This window comes from Protomyctophum bolini (assembly GCF_963924005.1).
Source record: "Protomyctophum bolini genome assembly, chromosome: 11".
Classification (NCBI taxonomy): domain Eukaryota; kingdom Metazoa; phylum Chordata; class Actinopteri; order Myctophiformes; family Myctophidae; genus Protomyctophum; species Protomyctophum bolini.
Window position 1 is genome coordinate 17,355,337 of NC_137872.1, and position 12,221 is coordinate 17,367,557.

At 39.7% G+C, this 12,221-nt stretch overlaps 1 protein-coding gene across 1 annotated transcript; it reads right to left on the reverse strand.

Annotated features, from left to right (window-relative positions):
* Nucleotides 1-2,888: 2,888 nt before the first annotated feature.
* Nucleotides 2,889-4,921, reverse strand: LOC308324017 (uncharacterized protein). Its single transcript, XM_080775912.1, has 2 exons — nt 4,848-4,921; nt 2,889-3,492 (listed from the first exon to the last, which is right to left on the reverse strand). The coding sequence occupies exon 2, from the start codon at nt 3,474-3,476 to the stop codon at nt 2,985-2,987; it is 492 nt and encodes a 163-aa protein (XP_080632038.1). The 5' UTR covers nt 3,477-3,492; nt 4,848-4,921; the 3' UTR covers nt 2,889-2,984.
* Nucleotides 4,922-12,221: the final 7,300 nt, after the last annotated feature.

A 12,221-nucleotide genomic window follows, 5' to 3' on the forward strand; every position in this document is an offset into this window, starting at 1 on the left:
TCTCTTGATAGTCTCTTCTTTAGCAGAACCACACAGCTGTTCTCTAAGTAAGAGCAGTGAAGACCTGCATACTGTCTGTCTGCCATACGTCCCTGTCTGCATCTTTCTTTCTGAATCAATTGGAGTCTTCTCTTGCCTCTCCTGAATCATATGCTGAACTTCAGCCTCTGTCACTGGCTCAGCCCTCTTTCCTTCACATTCTTCTTGAGATGTAATTTGATGTAACTTGTGGTCTGTCATGTTTCTACACATAAATGTCTTCCAGGTTCTTTATGGGGTCAGTCAGTTTGTGTTGTTTTAATGCTGGCTGGTATCACAGTAGGAGATCACACCAGGACTTCAGGCCTTGAGCTTGGTCTCAACACAGACGTCACAGGAGACATCATCTCTGTGTGTGTGTGTGTGTGTGTGTGTGTGTGTGTGTGTGTGTGTGTGTGTGTGTGTGTGTGTGTGTGTGTGTGTGTGTGTGTGTGTGTGTGTGCGCGCATGTGTGTGTGTGTGTGTGTGTGCGCATGTTTGTATGTGTGTGTGTGTGTGTGTGCCTGTGGGCGTGAGTGCGTGTGTGCATGCATGTTTGCACATTTCTGTTTCTTATGAGCATTTATGTTGGCTTCAGCAGTGTTAAGGCTGACATCATTCCACCCTGAGCAGCTGTGTAACCACGCTGACAGATCCACAGACCTGGCATCATGGGCCCGTCCCCTTCCAGATGCCCAGCACGGCCTGAGGCATGCTGAACACCTCAGCCCCTACAGAACCTGCTGCTGCTGCTGCTGATGGAATCAATGGACCTGATGCAAATAATGACTAAAAGGATTTTTTTTCAATTTACATTGACGCTCAGTGTCTATGTCAGTATACGCGTGCGTGCATGTGTGTTGTGTTATGATGCAGGGCCAGGGGCAGTAATGTCAATGGCGGTCAGAGCATTGCTGACAGCTGAGGCAAATGAACCACACATGCACACACAGTCCATTTGATCAGACTTTCCTTTTTCTGCCAGTGTGTATGTATGTGATTATGGCTTTAGGAGACAGGACTTTTCATTGCCAGTGCCTGACCGGCACACAGTTCTTTGACTCTTTTCAACTCTTCAATAGCTGTTCCCTTATCAGAGGGACTCATCTTAATTAGACCATAAGCCTTTACACTAGGCTGTCCTTTGAGTCAGGCTGCACTTCAAAAGACATTTCCTTGGGAAATGACAGGGGACTGGAATTTAAAAGGAATGTGAATAGAGGGTATGTTACTATATGTGAGTAATTTCAAGTTTTGCGTGGTGAGCTATCATCCTAGGACCTAGAGACCATAATATCCCATTAACCCATTTAAAAATGTACAAATACATTATAATAATGGGTAATGGATATAAAGCCTAATGATAATGTATTTTATAATAAGTAAGTAACCCATGGGAAAGTTCTTATTTGCATTAAACATAGGATGTGGACAGAAGAAAACATAAAAGATGCCTGAGGAGGGTCTCTTAGATTAGAACACGTCAATTCTATGTAGTGTGGGGAGAGCTACTTTTGTACAATAATGTCATTGTGTAGAAGGCTGCTGCCCCCTAGTGGTTTCTAGAGGAGTTAACAGTTGCACTTGAATACTTTATTAGGCAGAAATGTAAACAGCACAGAAACGTAGTCTAAAACGATATCACAGAAATAAGTCCTTGCGGTCTTGTTTCCATTCAGGTCCCCTGGGTATTCAATTCATAATTATGAAGAAAGAAAAAGTAGCCTACAATGATAAATAAACACCGTGCCATTCAAAGTTAGAAGTTTGTAGCCAGACAATATATTTTTAAAATATATTTTAAAATATCTTTACATGTGTAATATTTAAATGTAAGGATAATCATGTTTCATGCAGCATTATCCAAATAATAGAAAACAGATATAAGTCGGTCTACATAGTTTGAATCACACCCACCACCACCTTGTATTTCATTCGCTGCAATGACAAATGCAGAGGAGGCTGGACTTTTTAAAAGTCAACATGGAATATTATTGGTTTCCTGTCTTCACAGGGGAAGGATGAGGTTCCCATTGAAAGAGGTGAGTTTATACAGGTCTGAGCCCATGATCCAGGTGTTTACCATGAGATATACGAGATATATACATGCATTCATGAATCCACTTGCTGACCAGCGGTATCAGCATTGAGAATCTTTTTAATAGGGGGTTATATGCTTTATGTAGCATGTGACATGTCAATTGGGTTTTCATGATTCTGGATCCATTCCAAGCATTCGCTTTGCCCCCAAAACACTACTTGGGCTAAATACGGCCATAGCCACTTAACCTTAATGTGCCCAAAATGTGCTGACCTCATCACATTTGTGATGATGGCTATGGCCGTTTTAGCCCAACAAGTGTTTTTTGTGCAAAACTAATGCTTATGAATAGATTCAGAATCATGAAAACCACCCAGTTTGACGGTTACATTTGTCACATGCTACTTAAAGCACAATGAAAGTAACAAGTTTGACATTTTTGCCTTATAGGATGTTAATATTATGGGCACATATAAACCCTATATTTTAGGCCAATAAAAAAAAGACTAGGCTACACATTTCCCACTCCCACCCCTGGTTGCCGGACTAGTACTGACTGCAGGGCAAATGTCAAATATGCTTCAGAGAGCCTTAGTTGAATTGGATTTGTGGGATTGAAAGTTTGAGCATTAGTGTAACATGTCTACTCTACAGTATATAGAATGTGCCAGAAATAGTGTACAAATTAAATGCCTTGTCTGACCATGGCCAGCCAATGAAATCTGTTATTACAGTATTTACAGCTATTCAATGAAAATATCTGTTCTGACTCACTCATAAATTCACTCAAAGCTCACTTTTATTTTTTTAATCAATTTTATTAGCCAGGATACAGTGATCGAGTAACACAATTTGCTTTCTTAATCAAAATTTGAAAATGAGCCTATGAAACAAATTCTGATCACATAGTAACAACTGTGAGGCCTTATTGGTAGTACTGGTGGTACTGTGGTGTTGAGGTCGTCTTCTGGGGTGAGATGATACTCAGAATGGAGATGCGATTCGGGTCCCAGACACAATTCTCTTCCAAACCGCTTTTCACCATGCCACAATTGGGGGGCACCCAGGCCGTGTCATAACCATAGTCATGCCAGGTGTGCTGCTGCGGATGATGGTTGTAATTGATGGCGATCACATTGCCCACGTTGACTTGCACCTTAAAGACAACGCGCTGGGACTCATGCTGATTAAGTGGGTAGCGGCTGGCTTTATCCAGGTCCCGGCTGAGGTACACCCCACGGCCCAACATCCCGTCCTCCGACTGGAAGAAGCCCTGGGACAGGATGGAATTGTAATTTTGCCTGGCAGTTCCATGGTACATGACGTAGGTTCTACCAGATGTTGGAGATGACGTGTCATGGCCATGGCGGCGTTCAACTCCAGGTGGGAGAAAGTCATCCTCAGCCCAGTGGAACATACTGGTGCTGGTGTCACTGTCAAAACAGTAGGTGTATAAATTGAGCTGAAGTGAAATGCATATAAAAAAATCACACCTGTGTGAACTGAGTGGTGCAACTCCCCTCTCCCCCTGCCTCTCTCTCTCTCCCCGCAGGCAGACCTTCGCGCACAGCCGCGCACGTTTTCGGCTGCCCACAGCTTCAAAACCGGGTTTTTAGACAGCTGGTGGATGGAAAAGAAGCTCCACCTCCAGCCGAAAACGTGCGCGGCTATGCGCGAAGGTCTGCCTGTGGGGACACTCTGTAATTAGCACTAGGCAACAGTGCAACAATATCTCTCTCTGTTTCTGGCACAACAGTGACACTTTTGCCCCTACTGGTACTCATAGCCACACACATAGGTTAACACATACCGGTAGGTTAACACAGGAACACGGACAGTGGTTGCACTACAATAAGAATCCCTTTGCGGGGAATATTTGGGGGTCCTCCCCCGAAACGTTTTAACAGTGTAGAGGTAATTTCCCGTGTTGTGGTGAATTTTGGGAGTTTGGTACTTTTATCATGCTTGCTTTACTAGCATTGGAAAATGAATTGAAATGATGGGTACAGTTTCAGCCATTAAAACGCAGAAAGTACACCTACAGTATATAAATTGATTTGATCTTTTGATGAAGCAAAGCAAGATCCATCTTTAATAATAACCATTAATTATTTAAATGAACATCTCTGTATGATTGCATGCCCTGCTTGGGGGGCCTGGGAACATAGAACATAGATGTAAGTTCCTGTGTTCTGGTGAATTTTGGGACTTTGCTACCAAATCCAGGAGAAATGGCAATGCAGGGCAGGAGCCCTGCTTTAAACAGGTGGGACAAATATAACACTCATTTTTGTAACTCAATTAACTCAAACACAACCAAAGGCCCATAAGTTATTTTACACAATTACTATCAAAAGGAATTTACAACCAAATACCGGTACGTTTCCAGGCGCCAATTTAAACAAAGACAAAACACAATACTAAACGACATCAACAAACACCCCTACAGTGCTTGGCCCCTTCCAATCAGAGGCAGGTGAGGTGAAACAAATAATTCAACTTGTCTTGAATGTCAATAAATAATCATATAAACAAACAAACATATTGAATTTAAAACTCTTTAAATCATTGTTAAATTACCTAAAATGTCATTTATGAACTATAGATTCCCATTCGGCTGGTGTTTGATCATTTTTACTCAGCTGTGTGTGCAATGTCCTTGATTGTGTAGGGCACGGCTGCCCCGGTGACACAATTTATTCTTATTGGTTTAATAATACAGATTATGTTTGAAACAATTAAGTAGCCTACAAAATATCTGTTCCAATACGTACAATCATCAACTTACCTCCTATTAAAGTGCACGGTAAGATGACAATAGAGGTTTATTTTCCTTGCTGGTCTTCAAATGCTATCATGTATTGAATGGGACGTTATGGGTTTCGTTTCACCTCTTTTCTTACTTTTTTCCTAAAATAGGAAGTAGTAGGCGGAGTCATCTCATCTATTTTCTCAGAAGCAATACTGGGTATTCTACCAAGAACCCTGGACTATTCAAAAATTACTGGCACTGCAATCAGGAACAGAAGAAACACGTAGGCTACTGATGTAAAAACCTCTCTATTAAATCAAATGTGGCAACAGTTAAAGCAACAGTGAGCTCGAGTACAAGATTTGTACAAGGGTCTCACAACAATATATGTTATTCTGTTTATTATGAAGTTAGTTATTAATCACGCACATTATTTGCACAGTGACAATGCACATACCGGTAGCTTTATGGCCAGAAGATCACCATTGATAATGTATATACTTTATCAGTGGTGACTATCTTGTCATCTGTGTCCTGCAGTAGGCAAAGCAGGACAGCAACAGAAATAGACAGGTAGGCCTACTATACTGTATGCTGTATGCATACAGATACTGTACAGTAGATAAAGAGTAACACATAGTGAGTTGTGACTGTGTATCATTAAATTATAATGTACAAATACAGGGATGTGCAGGGTTAATTAAGACTTGTGCATATAGGTATTCTATGCATTAGTATTCTATTCTACAGCATCTGTGTGTGTGTGTGTGTGTGTGTGTGTGTGTGTGTGTGTGTGTGTGTGTGTGTGTGTAAATTAGTGTTTCCCTTTGGAATTTCCCACACATATTTTAGATACGTGGTATACATCAGTGTCTTGTCTTTTGTCAGGAGGAGTGTGGTGGAGTTCCTCTAGTGGGAGGGAGGCCTGTGAAGTGATCGCTATCATACTCAGCAACTTCAGTGAGACGAGGCCAGGCCAAGTGTTTTCTCAGGAGAGAGAGGAACTCCAAGGTCAGATGGAGGAGAAGCCAGGATTGGAAGATGGGGGGTTGACTAATAATAAGAGGAGTAATAATAATAATTCATAATATAAGAGGAAATCTAATGAAATATAATGTCATTGTCTATATATACTTTTTTAATGTGTAAATACATTATGCATTAATTGATTAATACAGGAAAGAATCTGAGAATTATCCAAAACCAAAATAGCATGGTATTAATTAGCTCTGATCCATAACCTTCTACTGCTTCTACGATTCTGCCCTAATGCAACGCATTAGAGCTATGGAACAGAGCTAGGTATTAATGACAATAATATATGCAGTAGGCAAGTTTGGAGAAATTAGCCAAAGATAATGAATAATAGCCTAAGTTCGTCGCATCTGAATTGATATCAATGCTCAAATTCTATGTGGCTTTTACTGCCCTCTCAGAGCCTTACCCTGACCGTAATCCCTTTAGCTCAGAGAGACAAAGCAGGGACCCCCACTGAATAATAAATATTGTATAAAATTGTATTTTGTATTTGTATTATGCAACTTGATAAGATGCCTTCAAATTAGCTCACCATATTTACTGTAGCTGATGATTGTACCTACTATGGCCTAGGCCCTATAGTTAATGTTAATACATTCATTTATAGGGCTTACATTAATTTTTATAAAAATAAAGTTTGCTTTATTTGACACTTTCCTTGGCCGTGTAGATTGCACAATGTCCCCTGCTTTCTCAGATCAGGTTTTGCGACGTATGTAGCAATTAATATCCGAGTCGTAGTTTAACAAATTTGTGATTTGTATCAGATCTGTGCTGTTGCAACTACTGATTTGAGAGGTTGAAGTAAATGATTTGAAGTTGGACTGGAAAATGGGCTCTTGTAAATGTTGGATTACAATTAATCCGATTTACACGTGGGTGCTTTATTTCTGCAAGCTACATTTTCCCCCCTGTTTTTCAGATTACGTGTGTGTGGATGACGAATTACACATTGCAAATTCTGGGGTGCAAACGTTTGACCTACAACTGTTCAGATGTATTAGCCTGTTCAGTATAGCCTATACATTACATTAACGGTCGGTCAGTCGGTCGGTCTGCAATTGGATCTCGCCCCTCCTGCAGGGCTACCATTGTCTTTATTTTTTCAACAGCATGTAAAATGTTACTATCATCTTGGCCTTGGTTGTGCTGTAGCCTCAATGGAATGGAATTGTCTGCCACAGACAAGATAAGAAAGAACTTGAGGTCTTTTAAGCAGCAGATTAAAGCTTGACTATTAGAAAAGGTTCCTTTGCTAAAGTTAATTTGTCTAGGGATAGTTAGTGGAGCATTAGTTTTTATGCGTGTTATAGTCATTTATTTTGTATAGTAAAGTGTTTTTAAGTTATTGTTACTTGTGAGAGGACCACAATGGAAGTACTTTGTGTTTATCCTCAAACTTCAATGCATTTAAAAAAAAATCTAATTAAATATAATCAAACTAGACAAAGACTTATTTTTACAAAAACAAAAGCAAATTAAACAAAAGATGAATTAATTTGAAGTGGTAATTTGTTCACAATAAATATGCTGGTGTAACTAAGAGATTCGCCCATCAGATTCATGTTCTTCATGTTTCACTTTCACTTGACCAAGCAATGACATCATGCATTATGGGATGTTACCATTATAATACCAGCAGAGATATATAGTCCCCAAAGTAAACACAGCCATACAAAACAAAAAGTAGACTTGGCTGCCACATAACATCATGTCTGAAAGCCAGACGTTGGAGAGGCTATAGTGCCCCTCAAAGAAATTACTCAAGTACAGTACTCAAGTAAATGTACTTCTTTGTAGGTCTGAGAATGACCATATATTGAATTTTTCTTTTTAGTTGACGTGTTCGGGCCGGATATGGCGTAAAATGTGTGCTAATTAGTAAGGTCAGGCGGGGCCTCAGGCCAGCCCAGTTAGGGCCCAGGTAAGGCCGGGCCTTAATTTCCGGACCTGTTGAGAACTCTTTTGCTGGCTGCCGGTCTCGGCTGCGCTAATGACTTTGAGGCAGGCCCGTCTAGAGTTTGAATGGACAGGTACCATTCAAAAGGGAGACGAAGAGGAAGGACTGGTGGGGAGGGTCAACATGGAGACAGCCATATATGGAGCGTGTCATGAGGCGTGACTGACTGACATGAAATGCAGGTTTTCATAGTCAACTGCGACCTACCGTCGCAATAAGAATTCAAGAGATTCAAGCAGGGTTTGATGTGACCAAGTATCTGTCACTCACTCATACTGATAAAGCACTGAAGTTATTTTCTGGTAAGGAAACAAACGGATTAGAGGCAGTCTCTAAACCAAGCGAGACATACTCCTTTACTGATCCCATGGGGGAGATTCAGCTACAGCAGTAAGGAAACACCTGGCAGATACAAAAGAGGAGATACACTTAAGGAAGGGTGTAGCATATTAGATGAATAGTAGTGCAAGTAGTAAACTTGCCTAACTCGCTGCACAGAAGCATAGTGTATATGTATATTATTGTTGTAGAAAGCGACATTTAGACGGCACATAATAGGGCCTACAGTTCAGATTAAGGAATCATGAAGTTCTCTAAAACGTGACCTTGGATTTAAGAAAGCAGAATTTACCAACACCTGCACTGGACATTGCACCCCAAATCATGACACTGTGGTCAGTCACCGTAATTACCGCAGGTCACCACAACAGTCTACCAGAAATGCCAAAATTATTTGCCAAAATTAATGGCCAAAATTATTTGCCCCCCAAAATTATTTATTAAATATAATTTTGGCAAATAATTTATAATTTATAAATAATTCTCTTGAACCAGCAAGTAGCAGTGTGCAGGTCAGAGTAGGCCAAAACAGTAGGCTAAATAAAACAATTACAGCATGGGAAACTTAAAATGGCACAAGGGTGACATCTGGTGGCCTGATACTTATTACTATTGTTTAATTGCTTGTCATTCTTAAATGTTCAGACTGCTTTAATAATGAAACATGGTTCTATATCAACACCATTGGGGTACAAGGCTTGTACTTGTACCCCAATGAGTTTATAATTATAACCTAATGCCTTGATGCTTGTACTACAAGCATCAGGTTATAATTAAAAACAGTTTTTGTCCTTTCCATTTTTATTCACCACCTTTCTCTCTATGCTGCACTGTTTCTCTCCATCTCCTTGCTATGTCTTCTCTCTCTTACCTTCCCCAGTTATTCTACTATCTCGGTTTTGTCTAATAATGGCATGTAGCCTTGAAAGTCAGTTTGCTGTTTCCTTATCTTGGCACTGGGATATTTGTGCGTGGACTAGCTGCCTTCTTTGCACATGAAGTGTATTATCTGCATTTACCCATCCTAACTACAAACCTTGTTTCTCAGACGGCATCTTTACTCATTCAGTTATGGCCCCATTACACATTTATATATATTTACTATTTAATTTCGATCATTCCAAATGGAGGCACATTGGTCACTGTGTCAATTATATTCAACCCTAATACTGGCACTACTTCTAATATGACAGCACAGTGATCGCTTGTACCTTAGATATTACATTAATATTATATGAATTATGCTGGGATATTAATGTGAATTAACTACGACCCCAAAACGTTTGTTTTATATTTAATGATAGTGAAACAAAAATATTTTTTAACTATATACAATATATACAAAAATTATTACACAATGATTCACATAACCTTTGAAACAAATTATTGAGAATTGAAATACATTGAAAAACTGATTACAAATTAACTGATTTACTACATGACATTTGAAAAAACATTACAAAATAATTAAAATAATAATAATAATAAAATAAAATAATAATTTGTACTAAAAAAACAAAAATGTCACGTCCTGTTCACGATGAAAAGCTCCAAAGCAGCACCTCTGGTTTCCAGTTTCATCTCTGTGCTTTTAGCTTTTCTTCTCCATATTGTCTCTCAGGGTGTGTGTGTATAGTTCTTTTGCTATGTACAGTATGTTCAAAGTGTCTTTGGAGTTCATAGAAAGCACATAGTCACAGACTTCAGGGGTGGAGAATCTGGGGATCCTCTTTGGCTGTAAAGACTCTCTCTCCAGAGAGCTATAACCGTCATCAGACTCATCTTTGAAGAGGTTGTGACTGTGTGGGATGTTGGGGTTGTAGGTTTTCACCTGGAAATTAAACAGAACATTGTTATTATTAAATGTTCATCTCAGATTAACTTCATTTAAGACCCTATATAGTGTAGAGCAGGTAATTAAAAAGACAGGGTAACAAAAATGCATGTGAATTCATATTTACTGATTATAGGCTACTATGTGATAGTGTACAACTGTACATGTACTGTTGCACTATAGTATTGTCATAGTGTTAGATTACACTTTGGCAGAGGTTTGGGTTGCAACAAATTCAGTAGTTTTGTAATGTTACATGTCAGAATCCACAACGCATTGTGTTCTAAAGGAGTTACTGTGTGAGAACTGTTTCACCATGCAATATTCTGAATTATCAGGTTTTAATCAACAGAGCAACTACTGAAGATGTCATCAGTATTTGGAGTTACACATTCCTTGCAAGAGGTACCTACACAAACCTTTACCAAAGTGTAATTCTTCTTTAGCATGCCAATGAGCATGTCCATGTAATGTTATAGTGAATACAACACACTACACTCATGGTCCTTTCTTTGTAAAACAAAATAAGTCAACACTTACATCTGCAAAATGTTGTGGTGGGTCTATGACAGGCACTGTGCAGACTGGCATAAAAGTACTAGTAGGCCTACTAGTGGTCTCCGCTGAAGAACCACCGCCCATTGCATGCCACTGTAGGTTGTGTTGGGCTGGAGGTAGCACATTGTCCTGGAAATACACCTGGAAAATAAACAGAATATTATTAATTATTATTCTTTCCCTGTATTAACCTGATTTAAGACCATATTTCCTTTTTTAAATAATACACGTAAATACATGCTTACTGATTAATATCATGTGATGCTGTATGTACTGGTGTATTCACTCAATTTCACTGTACTGTATAGTTTTTTTGTATATTATTTGAATCACGTTTTAACAGTTAACAGCGCAATGTGGAGTTCTCATCAATGTTTTGGTTGGAGTTACCATGGCTGTCAGTCATTAGACCGACAATCTACCTCAAACAGACTAACCTAACCCTAGCCCCAGTATGTTCCCTCAACACTATGCTCATTATGTAGCTCCGAGATCTACAGAATGAGCGTAGGGAGAGGGCACATATGGCGGGGCGAGTGTAGGCCCAACCCTAACCGCAAGCACGGGAGCAGCGCATGTTCGAGTCCGACCGTTTCTGCATGTAGACACACCAACGTCTAATCTGCGTGTGCATCCCTGATTCCCTGCTGTAAGTGTGTAACTACACTATTTTGTGTCAAACGTGCCAAAGCATGTCCGTTTGAAAAGTAGGCCTACCGTAATATTAAATTCTCTAGTGCTCTAAATGAAATGTAACATGTAACGTACATTACATCTCCGACCTCAATATTAGCAAGCAAGAGGTAGGCCTACACGGTGACGGTAACACGACGATGGTAACACGACGATAACCAAAGTGTAATTAATCTTTAACTGACACTGATGAACATGTCAGTAAAGTGAGTACTAATATACAACAAACATAATTTCAAACGAATTCATGTCAATTTCTCGTTAAAAACCTATAGTCCTAGGTCTACCGGTCGGACACTTACCTGAACAAACGGTACCAACGGTGGTGGTGAGACGGACCAGACGGTGGTCGTGTGACGCCGACGGTCAGGAGGAGTCAGACGGGGTTTACTTCCACAGTGACCCATGATGATACTAGTAAACGGTTAGTTAGCTCAGCGAAAACAATTCCGTGGGAGCTATTCGAGTATTGCGATGAACACTGAAGGTTTAAACCGCGCGGTTCTACGTTTAATTGTACAGTGTTACACGGCTCGGCCAATCCGAGGCCGGCAGGTTGGGTTGGCCAATCAGGGAAGCCGCCAAGATGTTGTGCCCGCCCCTAATATGACGTGAAACGTTCAAGGTGGAAAGCCTGGTTGAAAAATATTATTTATAATAAATATTATTATTTATATTATTTAATGTTATTTATATTTATCTGGCGACTTTTAAAAGTCGCCAGATAAATAAATTACCTTCCGTTAGTGGTTGTTTTTTTAAGTAACAATGTAAGTTACGTAATTATATGTACGTATTATATGTTACAAATGCCACACCAGTGCGTGTGTATATTTATCGTTTTAAAAGTCGCCAGATAAATTACCTTCCGTTAGCGGTTGTTTTTAAATAACAATGTAAGTTATGTAAAAAATATTACAATGTATGTTACAAATGCCACACTACAGTGCGTGTGTGTGTGTGTGTGTGTGTGTGTGTGTGTGTGTGT

Coding starts and splice junctions, on each gene's coding strand:
- LOC308324017 (XM_080775912.1), bottom strand. CDS start 3,476: ATGTTCCACTGGGCTGAGGATGACTTTCTCCCACCTGGAGTTGAACGC.